Genomic DNA, 27356 nt, shown 5'->3' on the forward strand with positions numbered 1-27356 from the left:
GCTACCCATCTAACGGCAATTTAATTACAAATTCCTTCACTACCTTTGTTTCCGATCGCTCAAGCCCATGGCTTGACGGGGCAGCGCTTGGGTTCAAGCGCGATGCTACCCGGCATCGTTGGTCTAGAGCTGTGGATGGAGGAGCCCAGGTCAAGAGGAGGGGGTTCAGGAAAGGAGCTCCAAGAAGCCGTTCCTCCCGCCTGGCTGCCTCTGAGCCAGGCAAGAGCCCGTCCAGAGGGGCAGAGACTAGTCACAAGAACGTTTCTCAAAGGGCTGAGCTAAAAAAACCCCGTGGGACCCTCTTTTGGAGGAGGTCCTGGCTGGCATGGCAGCGAGCAAAGCAAGGGCAGGGCTGGAGCAGAGGGCAACCCCCTGCCACCTGAAACGATGCTGATTTACCCCGGGTAAAAACGTGATGCTGGGAACCATGGCGCTGGCAGCCCTTCAGAGAAGCAGTGAAAGACTTGCTTGTGGGGACGTCACAAACAGGCGTGAGATCCGGCTCTAAAAGCTTTTTACTTTGATAAAGGCTCTTTTCATTCCTTCTTCGTTTCAAAGAGTTATCTGGTCTCTTTTTTGCAGTACTGAAACCTGAGCCTCGAACTCGTGCGTCCCTCACGCTGTGCTCAGGTCCCAGGCAGGGCTGGTCAAGCCTCCAGGGATTCACGCCTGCTGATCGAACTTGCCTTTTTTCCTATGACCCCCCCCATTTTTAGCTCCTGAACGCCCGTTACTCTCCTGGGCTTCACTCTGAAGTGAAAACCCTGCTTGCTGTGAGCTGGCATAGCCGGCTTTTTCTTCCCAGACAAACCCCCGGCTGAGCTGAGACGGCGTTCGGAAGCCACGAAGCTCCTGGGCCAGCACACGGTGCTCCCAAAGCGCCCGGCCGCAGCTCTCAATCCCTGTGTGTGCCACGCAGCGCGACGTGACCGGCCTGCGCAAGGGGCCGCAGGGCACGGCGAAGCCTCGGCTGCAAAGACCTTCAACCGGTCTGCTCCGAGGTGTCCCCAACCCTGGGGCCGCGGCTATCAAACATGGAAAAGCTGACCCTGCCCCAGTGGCACCTCGGCGGCGGCGTCAGAAAAAACCAAGCATCTTGGGTTCCTTAAAGCCTTTCTCGAAGCAGCAGCTCCCATTTGGCTGGCAGTGAGCGGCCGTGAAAGAGAAAGCGAGGACGGCGTGGACAGAAGGGACTCTGTCCCCGTTTTAAGGGGATTGAGGTGAAACCCAGGCTAAACACGGCGCTGCAGGAGTACTGAACGAGCCGCGGGCTCTCTCGGGGAGCTGCAGGCGTGCTGGGAGGGGCGTGCAGAGGGCACGTGGGGAAGCAGATCCCATCTCCCGTGGGACTGCGTGCGTGGGCGGATTTGCTTACCTTGTCTTCACTGACCCACAGCCCAGGGGGAGAGCCCCGCCCGGCTAAGGAGCCCTCGAGGGTATAGGCATTCCCCACGTCTGCTGTGCCCCTGCCCCCAGGGATACTTCCAAAAAGGCTCCCGTCCCATCAACCCACCCCAAAGTGCTCCAGTGCTGCCTCGCCTGGGCAGGCACAGGGGTGCAGTCGCAGAGCCGGCAGCACCCCACCCGCGCCCGCCTCCCCGGCCAAGCGGCGCCCGTGGCCGTTTCCACACCTGCTTGCCTGGACCTCGGCGGTGGCGGCTGCGGTGGGAAGCGCCTGTGGCCGTGGGCAGTGGCGTCGGGGCTCAGCCGTGCCGGCGGCCGCCGGGCCGGCCTGGCTGGGGGTGAAGAGCAGGGGCCAGGGCTGCAGAGCACAGCCGGAGGGGCAGAGCCGGGGGGTTATAAAACATCCCGAAGTCTGGAGAGGAACAGGCTTGCCGAAGCAGAGCCTTTCCTCCGGGGCAGTTGTGTTTCCAGCGGGTGCGCGGGTGCGGAGGGGAAGGGGGCTCAGGCTCCTCCAGGGCCTGGGGACGAAGGCGCAAGGGGGTCTCAGTCATCTCAGAGGATGCCGCTGGGTATTTGTGCAGTCGCCACGCACCGCAGAGCTGAAATAACACCGTAATTTTGTCGTCAACAGCACTTCCCCTCCGTTCTCAAGGTGCTGCATAAACGTTAAGAGCGTGTTTAATTCATTATCAGGTAGAGCAGGATGAAGAAGCCCATTTTACAAATGAAGACACTACTCGAGAGAAGTTATTCACATCAAGGTCACCTACTGAGACAGCTGGGAACAGAACGGAGGGCTTTTAATGACAAGTGAAGGGCAAAGATCTGACAAACGGCTGCCGCATTTTTGGTGCATAAAATATCAGAGCCCGAGCGTTATGTAAAGCGTTGACTCGGCCAGAAGTGGTGATGCTTCCTCGGGACCGCTGGTGAACACGGCGGCTGAATTCACCGCTCTGGCAGGCCTCGTAGAAAGTCTGCAGGTAATTTTTTCACTGTTCTCAAAACTTGCAGCTGATGTTTAATTTAGCCGCATACGCGTTAAAAACGTTCCGACGCTGCGCAGCACGCTGGCATCAGCTGCGCAAGCACAGCCAGCGCTCCCAGCCCGCAGCGTGGCCGTGGGCAGCGCGGGGCGACCCGATGCTCTGCTCTGCCCGTCCCACCGCCCGCGGGCTTCTTCCCTTCAGCTCGCCTCACGGTCCCTTCTGCCCTGACAGCTCAGTACCGGCTCTGGAGCTGCAGGTAATTAAAGCAGGATTGTCACGGCAAAGGCGCCTGTACGTTAAAAGCAGGATAATGATGAAGCCTCTGCCACGAGGTTCCCGAGTACACTGGCAAAGGTGGGGGCTGCATCGCTTGGATCCAGGCACGACACCGCTGCACCCAGCTGATCAAAGGCAGCGAGCTGAGGCGGCACGGTCCCTGTCAAGGAGCAAGCCGTAATGAGGATTTTCACACCGACGGCCTCAGCCTGCTCTCTTTGTAAATAAGAGAGGGCCAAACTCGATCCGGGAGAGACAGGAAAGCAGGGGCCACGCGAAGAGAAGGCGCTTGGCTCGGCGCGGCTGAGAAGCAGAGGGAAGGCTGCGTTTCTGGGGCGCGGTGGCTGAGCGGTCAGGCAGAAGACCGTGGCCACGGGGGGATGTCCGCGCTCCCGGGCTGTGGTCCGTGCTGCCGCGCGCAGAAGCAGCCACAGGAGCTGGCGCTGAAGCGCTCCGGGCTTTGCCATGAGTCCTCTCCCTGCGGCGGGGGGCACCGCCGTCCCCCAGAGCTGGGGCAGGGCCGGGGGACCCCGCTGCGCCGTGCGGCACTCGGTGGGAGCCGTGGTTTGGCCTGGGGGCCGTGCGTAGCCAGGGCTCAGGGTGCCCTGGTTCCCTGCCCGGGCCCTTGGCTCAATGTCCCTTTCTGGCTGGGTGTTTACTTGTGAAACTCCTGGGAGCGCTTTCCTCCTCGCATCCTGCAGCTGACCCAGTTCTTGCTCGTTGCCATGGAGAACTGGACTCGTTTCCATTTAACGGTCTGTGCGCTGCTCCTGCATTGACCGCGCGGACCAGCTCCGGAGCGGGGAGGATGCTGCGACGAGCCTTGACGTGGCGTTCCCAGGAGAAGGGGCCAGGTTAGCTTTGCAAATACCACCAAATGGCTGGAAGACGGTTCCTGGCTGCCTTTCCCGGGGGGGTCAGCACGTGTTTCTGTAGCTAACTGTCACGTCGGTAACTGCTTCCAGCACTCCCCCGTAATACAGCCTCTGCCACCTGCGCGTCCTGCCCCGCGGGTGCCGCTGAGCCGGCACTGCTGATGTCTGCTGGCTTTTGGGCCGGGGCTTCTGGGTGAGACTTAACGTTTTGTTTGCACTCCCCTGGGACCCCAAGAGGAAAACAAACATCTAGTGGAAAATAAACGCACGTTGGCTCGGCCGCTGCACTGCTTAGTGGCTCAGCTGTGGCTTGTGACCTGCTTCCAAGCAGAGGCCGGGTCCCGTAGCATTGTCTGCACAGGGGCATCGCACCAGTCCTGCGCCAGCCTCACCCCGCCTCACCCCCAGACACCGGTACCCACTGGTGGTGGCCGAGATATGCTGGTCTGTAGAAACAGGAATGCCCTTGCCCAAACGCTCCTCCCCTTGGCAGCTCCTGCTGTTTTTAGGCTGAGATACGAAGTGCCGTCGATGTCCTCACCCCCTGCAGCCGCAGCCGGACGGGATGGAGGAGCTCTGCTGCTCTCACACCGTGCAGCTGGACGGGATGGAGGAGCTCTGCTGCTCTCACACCGCAGCCGGACGGGATGGAGGAGCTCTGCTGCTCTCACACTGCAGGTGGACGGGATGGAGGAGCTCTGCTGCTCTCACACCGCAGGTGGACGGGATGGAGGAGCTCTGCTGCTCTCACACCGTGCAGGTGGATGGGATGGAGGAGCTCTGCTGCTCTCACACCGCAGCCGGACGGGATGGAGGAGCTCTGCTGCTCTCACACCGTGCAGCTGGACGGGATGGAGGAGCTCTGCTGCTCTCACACCGCAGCCGGACGGGATGGAGGAGCTCTGCTGCTCTCACACCGTGCAGGTGGACGGGATGGAGGAGCTCTGCTGCTCTCACACCGCAGGTGGACGGGATGGAGGAGCTCTGCTGCTCTCACACTGCAGGTGGACGGGATGGAGGAGCTCTGCTGCTCTCACACTGCAGGTGGACGGGATGGAGGAGCTCTGCTGCTCTCACACCGTGCAGGTGGACGGGATGGAGAAGCTCTGCTGCTCTCACACCGCAGGTGGACGGGATGGAGGAGCTCTGCTGCTCTCACACCGCAGGTGGACGGGATGGAGGAGCTCTGCTGCTCTCACACCGCAGGTGGACAGGATGGAGGAGCTCTGCTGCTCTCACACTGCAGCGTGGCAGAGAGGACCGGCCGCCGCAGCAGCAGGGGTGCCCGGGGCAGGAGGCTTCGTGCCCCACTCCGCCCTGGGCACTTCACACCCTGCCCACCCCCTGCTTCCCTGTCCCCACTTGGCCCCAAACGCCAATAGACGTTAGGTGACAATCTCTGTAAGTCCCCATTTCTACTCACCCTTCAAAATTCAGAAATACTTCAATAAAAGCTTTCTGGGCTCATTTCAGGTATTGTCCATCATTCCGCAGCCAGACGAAGAGAATATTTCCACAACAGGTTAAGCGGTGCTTTGACGTGTGTAATGACCAAGAACAGTCCGTTGTAGGGGCTGATACTTCAGATGAGTATTTAAAAACCTCAATTAGAGTTCTGTTAAGGAGGACTAATTTGGGGCAGTTCAGACAACGTAGCACAGACACTATAAATCATTTACTCCATGCAGTCTGTGGACGGCTCAGGGGTGTAATTTTCTGTTCTGTCCATTTATTAAACTGTTGGGGGTTTTTTCATCCTGCAGTGAATTCAGCAGTTAAAGGAATTTTCATTCAGGGATGGAGCGATTGCAGCTTTGTATTCCTGGCTAGGATTATCACATCTCAGTGCAAGCCATTGTCAGTAGCAGACAGGAACAGATTGAGGCCGTCTCTTGATGCCACTTGCTATATAAAAATAGTAATTTGTCCTGCCTCTTTGCTTTGCAGCTTCCCAGAGAAGGGGTGAAGCCCCAGGGCTCCCATGAAGTCAGTGGGATTTTTGAGCTTCGGTAAGGGAGTTGTTTTGAAATTTCCCGTTTCATGAACTCCAGGGGAAATAAAAAAATAAAAAGCCAATATCACCCTTCCCCTCGGCCCACCCCAAAATGTGCCGCTAGCCCTCCCAAACCCATGCAACAGCTCACAAACCATCCTTCTCCTGCATCCCCCACGTCTCACGGCCTGGGGTCTCCAGATGAGAGCCCCCGGCCCCAGAGCCCCGAGCATCCGTGCCGTGAGAGCGACCCGCTCCGGGGCTCGGGGCCCCTGCCCTGTCCCTGCGCAGGACCGGCTCCGCGGGAGCCGCCCTTGCAGACCCCGGCCGCGGCGTCTCAGAGCCCTCTGCGCTGCGAGCGGGCACCCCGCCAGGCGACGGCCCTCACAGACGCGACCGTAGCTACCTTCATTACGCTGGCAGCTTGCAGGCTGATTTTTCCCCTCCTGGCTGGCTCGAGGAAGCAATTTCTAGTTTGATTTGTGGCGCTTGTGACATTGAGGCCCCATGTGTTTAAGAGCGCATTCCTGGAAAGCAGTGGCAAAGCTCATTTCATCTCCTCAGTGAAGCCTTTTTCTTTCTATGAAGCAACCTGCCATGTCAGTAATGGTTTTAAATTGACTTTCATGGGTGCCCATCAACAAGAGCTATTGCTTCCTAGAAACCAGAGGTTAATGGAGAAAGGCACCAAATAAAGCAAGAAGAAAGAGGAAAGAGCTCCCGCCTGCTCTCTGGCTAGCACCAGCTGCTTCGTAAAAATAAAGACGACCAGCAATGACATCCTTTTTACAGGGTGAAGCTTTCTGTGGCTTCCAGGAAATGTGGATAGAGAGCCCCGGCCCGTCCCCGGCTTGCCGAGGGGGCTGGAAGGAGCATCCCCGTGCCGGGGCTGGCTGCGCTCATCCAGCGGTTGCCCTGGGCCGCTGGCTGAAGGTGAAGCAGGGGAAAGGAGGGTCCCGCCATGACGATGGCTCTCCGGAGGCTCTGGGCACAGCCAGAGGACACGAGAGAGCCGCTGCCACGTTTCTGCCATCTCAGTATAGGCTGGCCCCTCACCATCTACTGTCTGGCACCCAGCGGACCGAGTGCCGAGCCACACGACGCAGCCTCGGCGAGAACCGGCCCCCTGCCCTGCTGCGCCGGTCCCCAGCGCTCCTCATCCCGCCGGGACCACGCGTTGGTCTCGCGGTTTAGTCTGGAGGTGCGGGTTCAGGGTCGGGCTAACGAAGCTCAGCTATGAGAAGCCTCAGAGGATAACGTGTACCTCCCTCCCACCTCTCAGACACGTCTCATTTCCCTGATTAACGCAGTCATTACATGGACAATAAAGCAATCTCCGGAGTGATAGCGTGGAGTTTCCCTTCGTTCGCTTGTAGTGGAAGGACGGGGAGGGTGTGATTCACAGCACCCCCGAGACCGTCGCGTTCCGAAGGCTGGCGTTTCCCAGCGGCTCCCAGCCCTGCCAGCTCTGGAGACATCTGGATTAACGTTCACCCTTCGCAGTGCTGAGGCTCAGTCAGCGAAAGGGCAAGTGCCCTGTTTATTCACAGCAACCCCAGCCCCCATCTGATCCACCAAAGCCGTGATCCCTATCCGCAGTTAACCTGCCCCGCAGCAGGGGAGAGCAGCGTGGCCGAGACCACAGCCACGCACAAAAGGATCCCTGGCTTTCCTCCATCGCAGGTTCCCTCTGGCAGCTCTTGCCCTCCGCGTTGCCTCACGCGCTGAAGTCCACCAATTGGTCCCGGCTTGAAGAACTCCTCCTTGCCAACGCTGTAAAGTTGTTATCGTGCCTGGCAAAGGAGGCAAACCAGGAGGTCTTTGCCCAAACCCTGAAATTGTCGGGAGGCGGGTTTTGAAACAAGTACGAAAATTATTTTTTTCTGATGCCGCTTCACAACTCACGGACCCCAGTGCTGCGGGACGAATGCAGGAAGAGGAGTTATTTGCGGGTGGAAATCGCCATGCAGAATTAGCCTAAAGCAACGCAAACATGGCTGGCAGCTCAGGAATGCCTCTGAGCTGCCGGCTGCCAGGGCCTGGGAGGACGCGCTCGGTACGAGTAAACGAGAGCGCTGCTGCAGAACCCGTGCTGGAGAAGGCTGCGAGGCTCGCCGAGCCGTGGCAGATGGCTGCTCCTCTCTGCTGGCAGGGTTCAGGCGGGGATGGCAGGCAGTAGCTGCAGGCGGCCGCAGCGCGGTTCGGCCACTTGCTGAGCGCAGGCTGTGCTTCGCAGCTTTCTCCTTCCTCCTCGGGGGAGAGGAGAACGGGCCCACCGGCACTTCGGCCACAGCGCCTCAGAGCCCCTCGCTCCAGCGAGGCCACGTTAATCCTCTCCCCGGAACGGGAAGGGCTCACGGTTGCCCACGCAGCGGGGACGGGAGCCAAACGTGGTTGTCCCGGGTGGCAGTGGATTTCACAGGCTCTTCCGAAACGCGGTGAGGCCGCTACGTCTCCGTGCGCTGCGGTGCTCACTTAACGTCAGATGAGCTTCAGTGGCTCATTAGCGAGCGGTTCGTCAGCCGCTGCCCGTGGTTTGTTGTGCTCGTCTGCAAGGAGGACCCACAGACAGGGGCTGGCTGGTGCCTCCGGCTCATCCATGCTCCAAAGGGGCCTCTTGCTTGAGGCTGCTAGGTCTGGATGAAGCTCTGAGTTCCCTCTGACTGGTGATGCTCTCTCCCGGGCGGTCAGAAGAAATGGGGCCCGGCTGGCTGCAGGCAACCCTAGTTCCTGGGGAGGCATTTGCGCTAGCAGTACACGTGTACGTGGCGGCAGCGCGGGGGCCCAGGCACCAGCACAGCCCCTCTCCCTCCAGACCCCTGGAGCGGGCGGAACCGGCACCCGTGTGCCGGAAGCAGCTGACACAAGGAGGCATCGTCGTGGCTGAGGGGGACGTAGTGACCCCCCTCCCGGGGCGGGCTGTGGGCACCCGAGTGTTTGCCGGAGGCGTGTGGAAGACGGGATGCGCGCGCGTTGGTCGAGTTCTCCGCCCAGGGAGCTGCTTTCTGCTGAGGTCCCTGCCACAGTCAGCGTGATGAGGCCTCCAGAGCTCTCAAAAGGAGCAAACGCTGACGGGTAGCCCGGAGCCAACGGTGGCTTGTCCTCTCCCCGGCCCCACTGCTGCTATGGGAGCACCAAGTCATGCTCCCGTGGCAAGGGGTGGACGGTGCATGCTGCTGAGCTGTCGTGAGAGCTGGGTGCGAGCCCCAGCAGAATAACCTTCTGGAGTTTAGGTTATTCAGCAGAATAACCTTCTGGAGGGTCTAGGGGCTCAGCTGACATGCAGAGCGTATTTTTGCTGCGGTTTTGGAGTTTTCACTGGGTGGGAAAACAGGCAGAGCCGAGAGCGGTGCCTGGCGTTTGCCACGCTAAGGCTCTGCTTTCTGCTGTTTGGTTGCCGATTTGTAGCCACTCAGGTAGCGTTTCTGCTTCAGAAGGTTTTATTTTTCAATTTTTTTTTAAAAAAAGGTCCGCATGCTCAGTCAATCCCAGCAGCCACTGGGGTGAGCATTAAACACCATCCTCTGAAAGTGTTAACAGCTCCGAGAAACGCAGCACCCTGCCCCGCCGACTCTTGACAACGCTGGCGTTAACCTTCCCGTGCCTAGGAGCCAGCCCTCTGCAGAGCGGAGATAAACCGCTGCGTCGCGCGGGGGCTCGGGAAATAAATGAGCGTTTGGGAACCGCTGTGCTATCACAGCGCCCGGCACCACAGCAAAGTTCACGTGGAGAGGACAACCTCTGCTGTCTGCGCAGCGCGGGAGTGCTGCGGGTGGAAGGGTCTAACAGCCGCTGCGTTTCAGCCGGCGGCTTCTCTCCCAAGGAAGAACATCCTCTGTTGGAAGAGCCGGGGCTCACGCAGCCCAGGTAGCATCAGCTGACGCACAGGAGGGGACATCCAGGCCGCTTGGGCAGGCCTTAATTTCGACTTTGCAATGCTCCCATCGTTTTCAAAGCATTTTCTCCTCTCTCCCGCCTCTCCACGCCAGTCGGTAGAGACAGAGCTCTGGAAAATTGGAAGGGAATAAATGGAAGTGAGTGGCTCACGCTCAGGGAGCAGAGTGTCCGGCGCTGATTTAGGAGGCAGCCGAGTGCAGACCGGTGTTTCTGGCGAGGGTGTGTGATTTGCCCTTGATTTGCGGGCAGGAGCTGTGTCCCTTTGTGCAGACTTTGTGAATAATCAGCTCTTGCTCTTCTCGTGTCTCGCTGCTCCTTGGGTGTCCTCCTGGGCTCGGTGCAGGGCTGGGCTCCACGGCTTGGCGGCTCTCCTGCCGCAGGGTCCGGTCACCTGTGCTAGTGTCACCTCCCGCTTTCTGCACGTGCGGTGGGATCTGTGCGAGAGCCAAGCGGGGAAATGGCCTCCTCTGATTTGGTAGCGTTGGAAGAAAATTTGGGAAATTTTTACACTAAAGGAAAATCCACTCACAGTTTTTACTGATGTGTTGGGCTTGCCTTTTAAAAAAGTTTTTGGGAGGAGGATTGCTGAAAGGGTTCGATGAATGTGGCTTGTGCTAAATTCTTGGTGTGTACCTGAGGGCTCCAAAAATCCAACTTTTTCAGTGGATCAAGTTTCCAGGTTAGTGTTGCCGGGCTCCCGTGGCTGATTCCCAGTCGTCCTCCTCCTCTTGCTTTGATGCGGGTCCTCCAGCCACCAAGAAGCCAGCCAAGCCTGGAGCAGCGTCTGCCGGGGGTCTGCTCCCTGCCTCCTCCTGCCCCGGCCCCAGCCCCTGGCCCAGGCTTTGCTGACCCACGGCCACCGTTCGTGTGAATCGCCCGTGGGAGAAGGAAGATTGAAGATGCACCGAAACATGTGATTTCACCCACTGATCCCTCCCAGACCGTTGAGAGGCATTCGCTTGAACTTGAAAGACCGAGGAAACATTGAATATGAAGGCAGGGATATTTTTTCAAAAGCTGAGGCTTATTTCCAGTCTTGCTGATGTCAGCAGCTCCGCTCCCGCTGACGTCGGTGAAAGCAGCATTAGGCTTATTTCCTATTGAGGCTGGGTTTGGGAAGCCTACCTGGAGCAGCACGCGATTAGAGGAGCACAGAAGGCAATCTCAGACCTTCTGGTCTCGTGCTTTTGGCACCGGATCGCCAACTGTCCCCACTCCACAGCCTCCCTGGCAGCAGAGCAGCATCTTCATCTTTCGCTGAGAGGCTGGAGGACTGTGAGCCCGGGACCTGACCAGACCGTCAGCCTGCAAAGGGTGGGCTGAGGCAGCTATCGCCTGTGTTGAGTCACTCTCTTGCTTCTCCATGTTCTCACCTTCAAGCCTGAGGGCATCTCCTCTCCCTTTGCTGTTGCAAGGGCAGAGTTTTAGGCAGGTGCTCAAAGCTGCGGCTCCAGCCGGGACCATCTGCTTTCTGGTCTCCAGACCTGCCTCCGACGAATGAGCAGCTCCCACGTGCTTCCCTTCCCCGGACGCTCTGAGCCCCCAGCCCTTGTCCCCCAGTGCTGGGGTCCTCCCCAGGCTGGGCACACTTACAGTGCCAGCGATGGCCTGGAGCTGCTAACACCACCCAGCACCCTTGGGTGAGTCCCAGCACCCTTAGGACCCCTCCGAAAGGGAGCCAGGAAAGCCAGGGCAGCTTTAGGCAAGCCTGACCATCCCTTCGAGCCCACGGCCAGTGATGGCACCCGTCCCCCAGTGCAGGGCCCAAGCTGACTGCGAGGGCTGAGCCACTGCTGCAGAACTGCTTTGCTCTGGTGGCTAAGTTAGGACATAGCAGCTCCCTGCCGGATTTGACTCTTATGACCCAGGAAGTCACAGACACCAGCTTCCAGGGCCGGAGGCCGAGTAGATGGAGGTGACCGCTGTCTGGACTGGAGAGCAGGTTCTCCAGGTGGTCCCCAGGCAGGAGTGGCACCATCCTCATGCTATGCTGTCTGTCCTTGATGTCAACTGAGTGCTTCTCAGAATCACAGAATCACAGAATCGTATAGGTTGGAGAAGACCTTTAAGATCATCGAGTCCAACCGTAAACCCAACACTGCCCAGCCCACCACTACACCATGTCCCCAAGCACCTCATCCAAACGGCTTTTAAATACCTCCAGGGATGGGGACTCTACCACTTCCCTGGGCAGCCTGTGCCAGTGCTGGACAACCCTTTTAGTGAAGAATAACCCTTTCAGTGAAGGATAACCCTTTCAGTGAAACCTTCTCTTGGTGTTTCAGACACATGCTGCCATGCAGAGAGGAACTCTAGCCCTCGGCTTCTGCCCTGAACAGTCATCGCCATCCAGAGAGAAGGGACATGCAAGTAGCAGCCTCGTTGACTTACTTAGCATCACATATGGGCAGGCTTTGGGGTACTCGCTCCAAAAGAGAGGTGGATTGCAGTTTGACTTTCCGATTCTGAACTGCAACTCCTTTAATCTAATGCAAGACTAACAGGCAGAGCTAGCAATGAGATCTGGGATGTGAACATCGGTGCCTGGTCTGCTGTGAAGCCCTCAGATCCCCGTGCAGGACTCCAAGAAGTCCCTAGATGGAGGTACATGAATTCAAGTCCAAGTGTCAAGGTGTCCATCAGGGGCCAAGTGTTATTTTCAGAGTGTGTCCTCGCTTTGAGAAGCGGCTGGAGCTCAGGAGCACCTGCATCTCCCTGCCGAGACCCCCCCCTTCTGTCACAGGACACGCAGCACAACAGGCTGGCTGGAGCAGAGAGACAAGAGGATGGATGAAGGGGTTGGGGCTGGGACAACCGCCTGGCAAGCGGCAGAGGGTCTGGGGCTGTCTGGCCCTGCCAGGCTCTGGGTCAGGGAATGCCAGGTCTGGAAACGCAGGCTGTGACCCCTTGGGGCTGCGGCGAGAGCTTGTTGTGGGGCTCTGCATTAGCGGTGTCTTCAAGCTGATGGTGCTGCGCGGAAGAAGCAGGAGCATTAACGTCAGGCCCCAGCGAGCGGCTCATTACAGTTGTGTTTGTCAGCAACACCGCGCAGCGAGAGCAGAGGTCTGAGATAAGGCAAATGCCACAGATTTGTCCCATAATGAAAGCAGCTACTCAATCTTGAGGCCAGTTTCCATGTGTTGGTTGTTAATGTTTAATGGGAAAGAGCCTAGAGCAAAGGAATAAAGTAAGAAATATTTAATTCTACAGTGTTGGTTTGCACCATGTGTTTTCCACTTAATAAATATTTTAGGCACTTATGCTCGACAAAGACAGGCTCTGTTTTTTCGTGTTTTGTGTGTCTTTGCTTCCCCTCGGCGAGGCAGGTCCTGGGCTCCCCACCCTCTGCCGACGCCTCTTCTCCAGGCGATCGGGGGGAGATTTCTGCCCAGTGGCCCCATCCCAGCCTGCGGAGCCCCTGCACAGGGTCCGGCTTGGTCTCAGCCAGGAGAGGATGGGGCAACACAGGGGTTCCAGCCCACCCGGGGGCCAGTGCTGTTTGGGGGAGGCCCCGAGGGACGCGCTCCTGCTTGGCCAACCCAACCCAGCCCTGCCTTCTCCCAGGGGCCTGAGCCAAGGGGGGTCAGGGCAGGGGCTCAGCGCCGTCGGGGGCTGGCGAAGTCGGGAGCCCAGGGCTGGGGGCTGAGCGAACGGCCCCGCTCCCTCTTCTCCTTGCTGGGGCCGGCTGGACGCCTGCCTCTTGCAGCAGCTCTCTGGGGCAGATGCAGCAGGATCTGGCCCACGGCCGCAGCTTGTTTTACACAAATACAGCCCTACCCGCTGGCAGAGCCTCACCTCCAGCGAAGGGCAGCAGAGAGGGGACAGGGAGGATGGGTTTACAGCCAGGGCCAAGCTCTGGGGTTTGGGCAGGCGGCTTGAGGGGCCGCGCTGGGCAGGGGGACACGGGAAACGCTGGCACGGCTCTCCTGCACAGACAGCAGAAAGGGAAACCAGTACGCAACGAAGGAGATGAGCTGGCTGTCAGTCACGCTGTGCTGGGGCAGGGGCTGCTCTGCGGAGGGGAGAGATGTCACGGCCGGTGCTCGGCCCCACCATGAGCTCACTCCAGCGGCACAGTGAAGGATGGGGTCAGCCTCCATCCCTGCCCTCCCACCGCTCCTGAGGCACCGGGGGGCTGTGAGCGGGACCTGGGCCCAAGAGCAGCAGAAGCAAGGCTCCAGCGGTACCTGGCTGGCGCTCAGAGATTTCCAGCAGTCCCTGTGCCCATCAAAGGCTCGGGAAGGGGAAGGCTGGAGCACTCGGTGTCCCGACGGCCTGGACAACGTGCCTTCGCACGCCATCCTCCGGGGGCCGACAGCCGGGTGCAGAACATTCATGTGTACGGACCTTTCTGGATGGGGTTTAGCATCCCGTGTGACCTGCCACCCCCACAGGCTCTTCAGCCCGGGCTGTGGTCCAGGACGAGCAACGCTGCCGTCGGATGGTACCACGGATCCCCGTGCTCCCGTGGACGCAGAGCCACGCGTTCGGCAGGTCCCCCTGCACGAACGTGACACGCAGCGTCCTCCCCGGGGGGAGCCGACCCTCCCAGCACCTCCCGCTGAGCTGCCCCAGGCAGCCTGCTGCGCCTCCGGGGCTCTGCCAGCCAGGGCTCGGCTGGGCTGGCTCTCGTCCCCATCCTGGCTTACGTTAGTAAAGGCCGTTTCTCTGCTGGTGCTGATTTATTGCTACGCCCAGGGCTCGGCAGCCCCGAGGTTCGTGGCCTGCGTTTTGTCAGGGGTTTGGAGAACGCCAGCCGTGACGGCCAGCGAGAGCATCCCAGGACCAGGGATGTCACAGGTCGCACAATCTCCGCCACACACAGACACATCCAGTAACGTATATATATTATATTATATTTTTATATATATATGTACACATTAACAAAGAACTTGCAAAAAAAACCCCAACAAAAAAGGGAAAAAACATAACAGGAAGAACCACCCTCCCCCAGAACAGAACCGAAGCAGGTGTGTTACATATGGAAGAGGAGAGGCCGGCGGGCCGCACGGTACCCCGCAGCTCAGCACGTCCCACGCCCGTGCGGCCGAGCCAGCAGGAGCAGGGGAGCCCCCGGCCCCCCCACCCGCGTCCTGGCCCCGCGGGGCCGGGGCGGCCGCGTTCATTCACCCGGGGCTGCGGGGGCGCGGATTGGCTGACACTGCCGTGTGTCATCACACGCCAGGCGCTTTGAACCAATGGGGCGGCTCGCTGGGGGGGCCGGGGGCCGGCCGCGCCATTCAGCGCCGGCCCGGGCGGGGCTGGCCCCGCCCCAGCACCGCCCGCGCGGCCGCGGGGCTCCCGGGCGCCGGCCCCACCGGGCCCCGCCTCGGCCTCCGGCCCGGCCCGGGGGCTCCCAGCGCCATCCGTGCAATTTCCTCGGGTGCAAACGTCACGTTCACGGCCCGAGTGCTCGGAGCTAATGGCTGCGCCCAGCCCGCCGGCGACAGGGCAGTCGGAGCGGGGCCGGGGCCGGCGGGAAGCTCGGCACCCGGCTTGCCAACGCTAAAATGCGTCTCCGGCGCTCGGGCGCTCGTTCGAGGTTGACGCGTTATGAGCAGCCCCGGACGGGACCGGCACACGGGGAAAAGACTTTAACGACAGCCCCGTGCGGCTCTGAAAAAACATCCCGCTGAAAACGGCAACTTATCCTCTTAAAATGCGTTGCGTTTGGGTGCTTGGCCGCGGGCACGGGCAGACGCGACCCTGCGGCGTCCGCACCCGGCCCTCCCGCACGCTGGGGCCGGAAGCAAATAAAACCGCTCCGCCCGCTCGGGAGGGATGCAGCGCCCGCCGCAAGGCCCTGCCAAGCCCCACGGAAAGCGGCCGGGGCAGAGGCAAAATCGCCCTCGGCGTGGCAGTGGGGGTGGCAGGTCCCTTCCCGCAGGTGACACCCGCCTCCCTTCCCGCAGCGGCAGGCGGGCAGTCACCAAAAGCGGCAGCCGGGCACCGCGGAGGGGTGCCGCGCTGGAAACCGGCTCTTTTTATACACGCTCTCCCTGGCCAAAGCTATCGCCTGGCAGCTGCCACCGCCACACTTAACGACAAGTGTCCCCCAGGCTGGGTCGCTGGCGGGGAGCACCCGCTTTTGAACAGGGCCAACCGGCTCCGGCCGAGTTCAACCAGCCTCCCTGCAGCCCTTGCGGGACAAGCCTCGAAGTGCTGTCACCCTGTCTGAACCGGCCGTCTACCCCTCCGAGGCTGGGCTTTGAGGTAGTTCCCTATCAGCAAGGTCCAAAATAAGAAAGGAAAAGGCTGGCAGAGCTAGGAGGTCTCAGCCTGACAGTCCCCGTGCAATGCCACCCAGGCATCTGACAGCACCGCATCCAGGGGAGAAAAAGGAGTTTTCAAACACCATGGACCAAAGCTCAAGCACCGGCCTGTCCTGGGCCACCGTGCTGCCTGACCTCCTCGCTTCCCCCGGCATCCCCGCCCCGCCGTGCCGCCTGCCGCGGGTGCGACGTGGACGTCGGCACGCCCACCTGCCCCGAGTCGTGCCGCGGACCCTGGCTGCGGGTGCCCGCGCTGGGTCTTTGCTCCCTGCGACACAGGGACCCGTGTGCCTGGCCCAGCCTCTCCTGGCTTTTAAGCAAATGTGGAAACTGAGGCTTGGCCAGGGGACTTGGTGCTTGTGGTTACTGGGAGCAATGGTGGCAGCCGAAGAGCTCCCAGTAACCAGGGGCTGGAGCCCCTGGGACGGATTCAGTCCTTTGCCACAGAGCAAACAGGATGGCTCCACGCTCACACCACCATGGTGGAGAACAAACCAAGAGGCAAGATCTGGGGTCATAAATTGAGATTTTGGGTCATAAAGGTCTTTGGGCAGGCCGTGACCATCTGCTCAGCACGGGGAGATGTGTTTTTTCTGCAGGGACACAGACGTGAAGCTAATGGAGGTCTGTGCGGAGCTGCACGTGGGGGGCACAGCTGGCTGGACCCTGCGATGGGAAGGAGCGTCTGCCAAACCCCTGCGCCAGGGGCGAGACGCTCCTCGGCTTGCTCCTTAAGGGTGGGGACCTCCCTGACTCCTGGCGACCTCCCAAAGGAGGAGACATGGTGGGGTGGGGGTCCGCGGCCGGCTGCCCTCCACTGTGGGACTGCAGACCCAGCCAAGCACAGGGAACACGGCCAGCAGCAGCATGCATGGGGCCGGGAGAGGCAGCGGGGCCGTCCTTCTCAGCACTGCCTTCGCCCTCGCAGACCATCCACCACACAACCACCATCCACCACATAACCAACGCCAGCGCTCACCGAGTGCCATGGGTCCGTGCAGTTATCTACCACACCAGAGAAGCTGCCGAGCTTCAGCCAAACAGAAAGTCCTGCCCAGAAAACGATGCTCATGTCCCACCTGGCTCTGGAGACGAGCTACCAACGGGCTCCAGAAAGCCAACCCCTCCTGTTCCGACCTGCGCCTTGCGGGGATGCACGAGACGTCCCCCTGACCACAGCAGCGCCTCAGAAGGTCACCCAAAACCCGCCCCAGCCCTTCCGGCCCCCAAGGGAAGACAAAACCATCCAGGTGACAATCTGCTTCGGGAGAGATCGGAGCACGCCACCAAGGAGTTGCGCAAGCCGCACGCGCACGCAAGCGGAGCTTGCCAACGGGAGTTTATTTTCAGCCGCGGTTAGAGGTTCTTCCTCTTTCCCCTTAAAAAAAAGAATCGAGCTGCGTGTGGGAGGGTGCTCGCTTGCTGGAGTGTTACGGCTGCACGGTGGCTCTCCGGCACGGCCGCTGCCAGGCTCCCGGCGGCCGACTCTGACCGCCGGCACCCACCAGCATCGCCGGTGCCACCGCGGGGCACGGGCAGGGCTGGGGCAGCCTAGTGACAGGCTTTCATCCCTGATACGTACGGGGACTCCTGGGGCCTGCAGTTACACTCCTGCTGCTCTGGGTAATCTATGAAGTCCGGGGCGGGCAGACCCGAGAGGATCATCAAGGATTTGTTCCAGATGGTGAAGGTCGGACACACTGGTAGGATGAAGGAGACTTCGAACGTGTGGAGGTGGAGGGAGTTGGCCGGGTCGTAGAAGGAGAGCGCGTTGTTGTCGTAATCCAGGAGGACGCCGAGGCGCTTCATCTGCGGGTGGACCTCCACCAGCATCTCCTTGTTGTTGTGCCTCACCACGAAGTTGTTGTTGCAGCGGGAGAAGACCCAAGACGAGGAGTTCTTCCCGATCCACTCGTTCTTGGGGGCCGACTTGTAAGCCACGCCGATGGCGTACCTGGAAGAGAGGAGAAGCTTTGCTTAGCGACCTTCAGCGTCAGCGCAGGACGAAGTCCGGCCCCGACGGCCGCTGGCACCCCGTGCTTTAAAAGTCCGCCTGGCTGCGGAAGCAGCACGGCAACGGCTTTATGTGACCGAAAAGCTGCTTGCAGAGGCTTGGCTGGCGAAAAGCATCACTCCGTCCCCATGCAACCTCCTGCTGCAGAGGCAGAGGTGACACAGCTGGGCGCTTTCAGCAGGAACCGTCCATTTTAGCCCCATTGTGCTGCACAAGCAGCTTTAATGACGCAGCAGCTCGACAATGCCGCTGTAACGCCTCCCGGCTCGGCTCCGCAGCAGAGGCTTTCTGGGGATCTGCCTGGTAGGGGCTTTCTCAGAATAAACCCCAATTGTTTCACTTCTCAGCGTGCTTTGTGTGAAGGCATTTTTCATCCCGGGGGTGGATGGGAGGCTGAGCCCGATGGGAGTGAGCACCGGGAGCGGTTTCTGAGCTGGGGCTGCTGCTGTGCTTGCTCCTCGAGCCCCCTTCCCCAACAGAGAGGGGAGACAGGCACAGCCAGGACCCAGAGCCAGCGCCCGGGGTCAGGGAGAGGGGTTTTCTCCGTTAATGACCCCTGAGCATCAGCTCTGGTGTTCGGCCGCAGGCAGCAGCTGCAAGCACGGGGTTCAGGGAAAGGCAAGAAGTGACACCCCTCTCCTCCAGGCCCCCGGGACAAAAAGCTCCGGACCCGCTCCCCCTGCCACTGCAGCGCAGAGCTGCCAGCCCGCTGCCGGACCTCCCCTCCTGGCTGTGCCGGAAGCCCCTGGGAGAAGAGCGTCATTTCCCTGAAGCTTGTGGTCTTGAGTTAGGGGGCATGAAGGTGGCGTGTGCCACATCTCTTTGGGTGTTGACTGCTGCCACTCTCTGTTCTCAAAATCCCTCTGGTCAGCTGGAAGAACCAGCAAGCTTTGGTCACGAGCGACCGGCTGGGGAGAGCAGGATGGGGGAGAAGGGCAAAACCGAGCGACGATCCGTTTTGCAAACTAGGCTGGTGTGCTCTGGGTCCCTTGCGGATCTCCTTGAGGGAGAGGAGCCATGTTTTGCAGCAGCAAATACCAGCTCCTCCTCGGCTGGAGCTCCCAGAGACGCATATGGGTCCCTAGGAGCAGCTGAGTCCCCATTGCACACCGCGAAGGAGGCAGCACACGAATGCGCTGGCGGCGTTAGCCCGTGTGAAAGTATAGCCCTGCCTGCAGCGACAACGAAGGGATGGGGTGAAGCGGGGAAGGGCTGTGGGTGTCGGTGCGGGGGCTGGGGGGGGACACGGGAGGTGGCACTGAAGGCTGCCGAGAGCTGCAGGTCCCACTCCGCCCTCGATCAAAGCATCCTTGCTATGAGCCGCACCAGGACACAGGGCTCCGGGCTCGCTCCGAGTCACAGCCACAGCCGACTCGGTGAGCCGCCTTCCAGCACGCGGCCGTGCCCCTTTGCACCTGAACGCACCCCCCGGCGCCCAGGGAGCTGCTGTATATTGCAAAGCTATTTCCTCCTCTGAAGCGCTTGCAGCATTTGGTCATCGGCAAAACAACGCCTGGAACAGCTCCATTTCTAAGAAACAGCTCCAGATATAATTATGGCTTGAGAAACAACCGACAGATCAGGTTGCTGAAGCCAGAAACTGCTTTTTAACGAAGGGTGCGCAACCTCGCGTCCCTGCCTCGTCCCTTCTGCTGCTGCCTGCGCGCGTTTTGCAGGCAGGGGCGTGGGCTGGAGGGCAAGTCTGGGCCGGGGCGGCTGCTGAGCTGCAGCAGGGAGGTGCTGGGGGGTCCGGGGTGCTCCTGGCCACCACTGGGAGCCAGAAGCTGTACTTGGGGCAGTGCTTCTGTGCAAGCATCTCTGACGAGGGCGCTGGGGAGAAGGCAGTGGGCTGGGAGGAGGGGGGCTAAAGCAATCCTCATCCCTGTAGCCCCTGGGAATGCCGTCTGCATCTCCCCCGGAGCACAGGGAGGCTGGGCTCTCGCCCTCCCGCTCTCGCAGCATCCACCTGTGGAGCCTGGGCCAGAGCAGAGCCATGACACCTCAGCTGAGAGCAATCCCTGCGGAGGAGGCACTGCATCCCGGCTGCCGTCGCTCCTCGTGCCCCGCCCAGCCTGGTGGCCTTCGGCAGATGCCAGGGTGGCCCGAGGTGGGGACAAAGCTCTGCGTTCCTGCCGATGGGAGGGAGACATGGGCTCGCCCTCCCTCGAGAGAAGCAGCTCGCGCCAACGAAGGCGGCCTCTCCCGAGGCAGAGCCACGCGGCAGCAGCACAGGGTGACGGAGGGCAAACGGCGAGAGAAGCATCGCCCTCTGCTTTGCCCTGCCGGCCCCTTTGCCATCGCAGGGCAGAGCTGTACATCCCTACGGGGAGGGGACCCGCTGCTTGGGACGGTTCCTCCTGCCAGCCTGCGACGCTGGGGTACGAATATAGGCTGAAACAGAGTGAAGCAGGCATGGGACAGGCTCCCCCTGAGCTGCCTGCCCTCACAGGGGTATTTCAGTGGCTCGCCAGGCCTTTGCAAACCTCCCCTGGAGACACCTCTGCCTCCCTCTGCTTAGCCATGGTCCCCCTCTGCTTAGCCTTCCCGCTCAGACTTCATAACCACATCTGGCCCAGCTAAGCGGGACCTTGCATGGGACAGCCCAGGGGAGTGGGAAAACCAGCAGATTTAAAGCTCCGTGGCACCTCTGCCCTGCCATCGGGGTGAGATTTGAGCCCTGGCAGGCACTAGCGTGTTCAGCAGGTGAGGGAAATGAAGATACAAGCTTCACCTTGCAGCCTGACTGGATCGGACCCAAAAGCTTCTGGCAGAGAGGAGAAACTCATAAACCTCTTGAAAGCCACAGCCACCCAGATTCAAGGTCTGGACCACCTCCCTGCCCATGAGCAGCTCTGCCAAAACCCTGGCCTTTAACCCTAGCGTGGCCCACAACATCCCAGGGGAAATCTGCGGGCCTCTAGGAGAGGGAGGGAAGGCAACGGTGCTGCCTACCAGGTCGAGGATCCCACCACCACCTCCCAGTAGTGGCAGCCGCTGTCAATGAAGACGTTGCCTGCTGCGCCATAGCATCCTGTCCCGCTGAACCTCTCGGGCGTGTGGCTCTTCTTCAAGGAGCTCTCGTCCTTCTCCATCTGTAGCCCGTCATTGGAGATCTTCAACTTCTTGTGAGCCATCTTGGGGTCCAGCTTAAAAGGCTGACCTGTTAGAAGAAGACATATGGATTAGGATTTATCTTTGTTACCATCATCATGCGGGCAGGACATGGCAGGAAACGTCTGCCCCAGGCTCTTTGGACATCCTCTGTGGGCGAAAGGTTCCCCCGCCAGCCAAGGTCGCTGGATTACAGATGCCCAGCAAGATGCCGAGGCACATCCACGTGCCTCATGCATGTTGTCACGGGCTGATCCATAAGCCATCGGTCCCTGGGCTGCTCCTGTGCCCCCGGTGCCTGCAGCGGCCTCCCCGTCCCTGCTGGAAGGAGAAAGCAAGTCACTGCTGCCCACGCCTGCGAGCAAGCCACCACCCCAGGCACCGCAGCGAGACAGAGGGGAGCAGGGACGAGAGCAGCACCTGCACCTTGGGCTTATTCCCCAGCCTGGGAATCACTCACCTTCCCGGACTGAACAGAGGGGAAGGAGGGGAAACTGGAGAACGCAGAGATCAATGAGCTGAAGAGCGCGAGCGCTCTGCCCCCAGGGAGGACCCGGAGCGGAGAGCAGCCAGGCTGGGCAGCACCGCACGTCGGCAGGGCTGCGCCGTCCTGGCAGGGACCCTGAAGAGAGGGGCTGGGCGACGCCCGGGGTCTCCTTATTGCGCGTTACCCCCTTCAAATGCCTCGTTCCCCATCAGAGCAACTCCCCTTTGCCCTCTGTTCGTGATGTAAAATGTCGTGGCGGAAACAGGGGGCTGTTTCCAGGTAATGGAACTGGCTCTGAAGATGCCGTCAAGATGCACTGCAAAGCAAACCTAGGCTGGGCATGTAGCCCGAATTCCTGAGCGGATCCATACCCGATTAGCAGTAATGAGAGTTGTGTGAGCCCAGGGAAGGGAGAACAGACCCTTAAGTGCCGGTATAACAATACTGAATCACAGAAGCAGTACTGCAGCATCGAGCACACCCCCGAATCCCCATCAGCAGCCGCCGCAGACTGCTCCCCGTAGCGCACAGGCTGCTATTACATGTTATAGGAAGCACGCCCGAGCTTTTCCAGCGCTTCTCCGCTGCCAAACAAGGTCTCACCACTTGGAGAAGAGTCTGGGCTGTGCACGCAGCGGTGGAAGCAAATCAAAGGCGTCGGGTCCAGCCCGTGTTTAGCGGAGGCTGGAAGGGAGGTGTGAGCACAGGGGCAGCCAGCGAGCGCACGCCCCGGGGCTTCCTCCGCAATTAACAGAATTGAGTTTGATGGATTTTGCAGATCTTTAAATGCTGGCTTGAGACGCAACTGCAATTCCTTTGTAACGTTACCAGCACACAGAAAGCCAAACTGTTTCCTAATTGACACACGCTGGCTGTCCTGCTCGCTTTGATAAAACCCTCCCAAAGATCCGCGAGGCCAGGGGAACGTCCGCCCTCCCCGGTGTCAATAAACACGCGCTCTTGTGGGCACCGGCCGTGCAACACATTCAACAGCGAACACTAAAGATTTTTCTGGAAGGCTCCAATTTTTGGTGCCACGCAGCCTCGCCGCAAAACTAACCCTCGCTGGCTCCCGAGTCCAGGTCTTGTGCGTGCAGGGACGGAGGCGGGGATGGGGTCAGGATCATACTTGCAAACGGAGCCTTCTTCAGTAGGGAGGGTCAGGGGATTTGGTGCATCTGCTCGTGGGCAGCCCTGCCAGCGATGCCCAGGCTGATGCCCAGCCCCTAAACCCCCCACTGCCCTGCCAGAGCGGCTCTTCTGAGCCAGGTTTAGCTTTTTTCGGGGGGGGGGGGGGGGCGGGGGGGGGGGGGAATTCACGATCCCTTTTGCTTTGATGGTTTTTTTTTTCTCCTTTAATAATATAGGGTCATTTTAAGGCCAGGTGTGGAAAGGAGAAGCCAGAAGGTTGCATTTTGAGTAGCCCGAAATGAAGCCCTCCATTTCGGGGCGGGGAGGGGAGGGAGGCAGTGTGTTTGGGGAGCCTCTCTGCTCCCTGCTCCAGCGTTTTCCCGTCACTCTCTTTGCTCTCAGTTCAGGAGAGCACAGCTCTCCTTTGGCTTCTCTATACAGCAGCATTTTTTTTGTGTGGCTAAATGAGTTTGCCCAGCCCTGAGGATCTCCTGGTCCATCCCTACATGGTCACAGGCTTCAGGCACGGACTGTGCCTCGGTTTACCCCTCTGTACAACACAGGAGCATCCCTGGGGTGCTGAGGGCTGGTGACCGACCCTTCTGGCTGCTGCTGCAAAAGAAAAGCTACTCTGGGAAACGGGTGCTCCACCACCGCACCCTCCTACGGGGAGCGCGGCACCCATCCCCAGGGGAGCGGTGGCAGGGGGCCCCGCTAAGCCCGTGGGCACCGTGCTGTCGGGAAGGGGCTGAGTGTGGGGCAGCGGGGTTTAGCGGTGGAGAGCGGTGGGTTTTCCTGTGGAGAGCACCAGGCAGGGGTGGAAATTCTGCACCAAACGTTTCTGCAATAGTCTGTTTCAGTAGCGCTGATGACAAAGCGCGACTGATGAAGGCACCGGATGGCTCTGGCAGGAGCCAGCTCTTCTGAGCCACCGAGCCCGGCCGGGGACACCGGCTCTGCCGCAGCCCCTCACTGCTGGCACCAGCGGGGAGCCCGACGGAGCGAGGGGCGTGGGACTGCACCCTTCGGGCTGCTGTGTAATGCAGGAATAGCAGGCGTAAAATTAAATTGCACATGCAAGTTAATTCTGGTGCTTTTCAAATCCTGTGCTCTTGGCTTTGCAAATTTAATGGTGGTTTGGTGTTGTTTTTTTTTTTTTTCCCCAGAGGTTTTTCCATCCGTAATTCCCTATTTTTTTCTTAAAGGGAACTGCAAAGTGGAGTCCCGATATATTACCAGCTGCGTGTGAACCCGCATCAACAGCACAGTTGAGCTAAAGCAGCTGCTGAGCAGCAGCGACAGCGATCTCCTTTCCACGGGACAGAAAAAAGTCCTCCGTGCTCTGCCCCAGCCCACATCACTCCGGGAGAGACCTGTAAACGGCGGGGCTGCGTTCAGCTCTGGCTCCGGAGGTAACCCCACGCGGCGCGCACGTTGGCCACGTGCCTTCGGCAGGGCAGGGCAGCTGGGACCGTCACGGGAGGGCCCTCGGCACAGCTCTGGTCATAGGTCTGGTGCCGCGATGGCGTCCTCCGTGGGCACGCTTCCCACGCTCGCAGCATTCCTCGCGGCCGGCGGTGCTCGCGCTGGCCGGGGCTGGGAGCCCTGCCTCCTCTGCGCTGGCAGGGACGTGGCAGCCCTGGGACACAGGTTACGCAGCTCAGCCAGACCTGGGCGAGCTCCCCAGCACCCCCCCGTCGCCTGCTTCCAAAGCACAGGCTTCATCTGACCTCCTTATTTTTCAATGATTTCCCTCCAGAAGCCCCCCGACTATCCCTGTTTTTCCAAACAAAACCCCGAGATGTTGTAAAGAAGCAAACTGAGTTCTAGTGTTCTTTGTCACTCTGAGTTTTCATGCAAGATACAGCAAAGAGCATATAGACACCATCTACTTCAACACACAGCAAACTGAGCAGGGCAGCTGCAGCAAAACACCTTAAATAACTGCAAACAACTTAAAAAACAGGCTGTGGTACCTGGAGCGGTCCCCGGCCTGGCCCAGGGGAAGGAGCTGCTGGCAGACCCTGCCACGCACAGAGCCACGCTCTCTGCACGCTCCTGTTTTCAGCCACGGACACCGAGTCCCGGCGAGGAGAAACGCCCGCGCCAACGCTATGCAGCGAGGGGGTTTCCAAGCCAGGGCTAGGAACCGTTGCAAACAGCCGGCAGCGTTAGCTACGGCAAGGCTGGAGAGCTTTCATGTGCGACCCTGTAATGGAGCTCAGCCGCGCTGCGCTCTGGTACCTGATGGTAGCTCATGTTGATGCTCCTCGGAGCCCAATTTGCTCGATAATTGAGTTGAGAGGCCTGAAAGGAAAGCTGCAAATTGGGAGTGACCCACCCCCTCCTTTCCTCTAGCTATTTTCATATTTCTGTAGCTATCTTTTTCCGGCAGTAATGCAAAGAGACAAGCTTTGAGGAAGTGAGGTATAAAAATACTCGTCTCTGTCAGGAGAGAGACAGTCGCGGCCCTTTTCACGAAGGCGACCCCTTTTTAAGGTCAGTGCGAACAACTGGAGTCCAACCCTTGTCGCTGGTTTTGCTGGCACATCCCGGCCCAAGGGCTCCAGTAATATCTGCAGGCAGCGGGCTGCGATGGGCACGACGGGAGTCAAAAAGCACACAGCCTGGGCTGCAAACCTTGCTGCGGACAGAGGGCGTTTCAGAGGACGCGGCTGGGTGCCTGCTCCCGTCTGACCCCTTCCCAAAATACCGCCCCGGCACTGGGAAACAACACGGATTTCACAGACTCTCAATGGTCCCAACCTCAGCTGCCTCAAATCCCGCGCGTGAGCCCGGCAGGGTCCTCTGCATTTGCGCTGCCTGCAGCACGCACCCCAAACGACGCCGTGCTGGACGAGGCGGGTATGGGGAGACGCCGGAGGACTCATGACTTGAGGACAGCGTGGCTGGCAGAAGCAGAGGTCCCCGGCCGTGGGGCGGGTAGCGGCAGCAGGGGAGAGCCCAGCCAGGCGAGGGGGCTGCCCCACCGCTGCGGGATGCTGCCAGTGCCCCAGCTGCATCTCCGTCCGGCGGGCAGCACAAGCCAGAGGGGAAGGGAGAGGAGAGCGTTACGTTTTCCGCAGGCAAGGGAGGACAAAGCAAGAGAAAAGAATTGCATGGTGCTGCCGGGGTGTCATCCGGGCTCCCCCCACGAGACAGACACTGCCCTGCAATGTCTTCTGGGGGTGGGGAGGCTTTGACCGCACGAGACGGAGCGTGGCAGAGCAGCCTTCGTGTACCTGCTCCCTGCCCAAAGCCTCCAGCGTCTTCCCCTTTGCTCCCAGGTTACCGCACCTCTCCAGCCCCCCCGCTGCCCTGCCTGCAGAGCCTGGGAGTTACAGCAGTTCCTCCCATCAAGTTTTCATTAACGTATACATCGGGGGCCAGTCACTCAGATAACTTATCTCACAAATTCAGCTTGCTGGAATATTCCCTATAGCCTTTCGCTCGTTCATCCATCCACAGCGCCTGCATGGGGCTTGAGAGCCGTGGGAAACCGTCCAGCTCCAGGGCTGGACAGAGCGAGCTGTACCCTCCGGGGTGTTTATCAGCTTAATTGCACTTCCCTTCCCTGCGAAGTCTCGAGCGGCGCAGCGTCCGAGCGGAGCAGGAAATCCTGGCTGGCCTTGGGTGTGCGGGAGCAAAGGGGGAGGAGGGGGCGGCCAACGTCGCCGCTAGGAAAATGTTCAAGGTTAATTAAGCAGGTCAGCGGTGTGCCGGGAATGGAGACGGGCAGAGGGAGGCCGCTGCCTGCGGGACTCCCGGCGCCCGCCAGCTGCCCTGCACCTCAGAGGGCTCCTGCCACCCATGGAGATGAGCAGACGCACCGGCTCGGGATGCTCCCGTTTGCCCCTTGCTCCCGGGAAGAGGTGCACGAGGGAGGGCGGCGCGGAGGCAGGAGCACGTGAGGCTCGCTCATCCTGGGTGCGGATAAGAATACTTAGTTTTCTGTCCACCTCAGCAGTAATGCGTCTGCAAGAGAAGGGCTGCTAACGGGGCGGCTACACTGTCAGATTTTCTTTTCCGATGCTTCATGGAAGGAATCAATTATGGTGAAGCTCAGCAGGTCCTGCTAACCATGCCAGCTCCAGCGTGTCGAAAAAGCCATCCAGAGGGACAGCCAAGACAGGGCTGCGTGCTGGTTTACATAACAGCTACAACTGGACTGAGGTCCCCCAGAAGCAAGAGACAACCTCCAACGTCCAGCTGGATGCATGAGGAGCAGCACGCCCGCTCCGTGGGGCGGGTGGGCGCAGCGGGACCACCGCAGCAGCTCCGTGAGGGCAAGGGCACGGGGCAGAGCAGAGCGGGCAGACGGCGGGCGACCGCGTTCGGCTGAAAGCATGCTGCGGAGAGAAAGGCAGGGACGGACACGTATTCCTGCTCTCAAGAAACGATCTCTGTCCTCGTTGCAGATGTCCACCACGGTCTGCCCAGCAGAAGAGCAAACCGAGCCACAGTAACGCACTGCCAGCCCTTCTTGCTCTTCTCCTCTTCCTCTCTGCCCGCAGCAGCGCTGTCCCTGCTCTGACCAGCCATCTAAGATGCCACCCACGCCTCATACGCAGAAATACCCATGTACAAAACCTGATGGACCTGTGACCCTGCAGCTGGACTGTCAACCGGGTCCATAAGCCCTCAGCCAGCTGCCCCGCGGCCAGAAGGAAACAAGCTGGAGCAGGCTGGGGGCCACAGGACACCTTGCAGAGCGAGCCTGACAGCAGCGATTACTGTCCTCCCATCAGACATCACCTCGAGGAAGCAGAGCTGCAGGACTGTAACGCTGAGCTGTCAAGTCGCAGGAAAGCAATAAATCCATCCAAATCTATGAATCGTCCAACAGACGCCATGCTGGGCAGCTTGCTTAGGGATCATCCCGCTCCTTAGAAAGCACCTGCGCTAAC

At 60.0% G+C, this 27356-nt stretch overlaps 1 protein-coding gene across 2 annotated transcripts in view; it reads right to left on the minus strand.

Annotated features, from left to right (window-relative positions):
- Window positions 1–16993: 16993 nt before the first annotated feature.
- Window positions 16994–27356, minus strand: part of MID2 (midline 2) — a 116001-nt gene continuing 105638 nt past the window's right edge. For both annotated transcript variants that reach the window (XM_075512788.1, XM_075512789.1), the window contains exons 9-10: window positions 20673–20880; window positions 16994–17660 (exon numbers count right to left, since the gene is read on the minus strand). In XM_075512788.1, the coding sequence (XP_075368903.1) occupies window positions 17258–17660; window positions 20673–20880 (611 nt within the window). In that variant the 3' untranslated portion in view covers window positions 16994–17257. The remainder of the gene's footprint in view (window positions 17661–20672; window positions 20881–27356) is intronic.

Source organism: Mycteria americana, chromosome 10, assembly GCF_035582795.1.
Source record: "Mycteria americana isolate JAX WOST 10 ecotype Jacksonville Zoo and Gardens chromosome 10, USCA_MyAme_1.0, whole genome shotgun sequence".
NCBI classification, from domain to species: Eukaryota; Metazoa; Chordata; class Aves; order Ciconiiformes; family Ciconiidae; genus Mycteria; species Mycteria americana.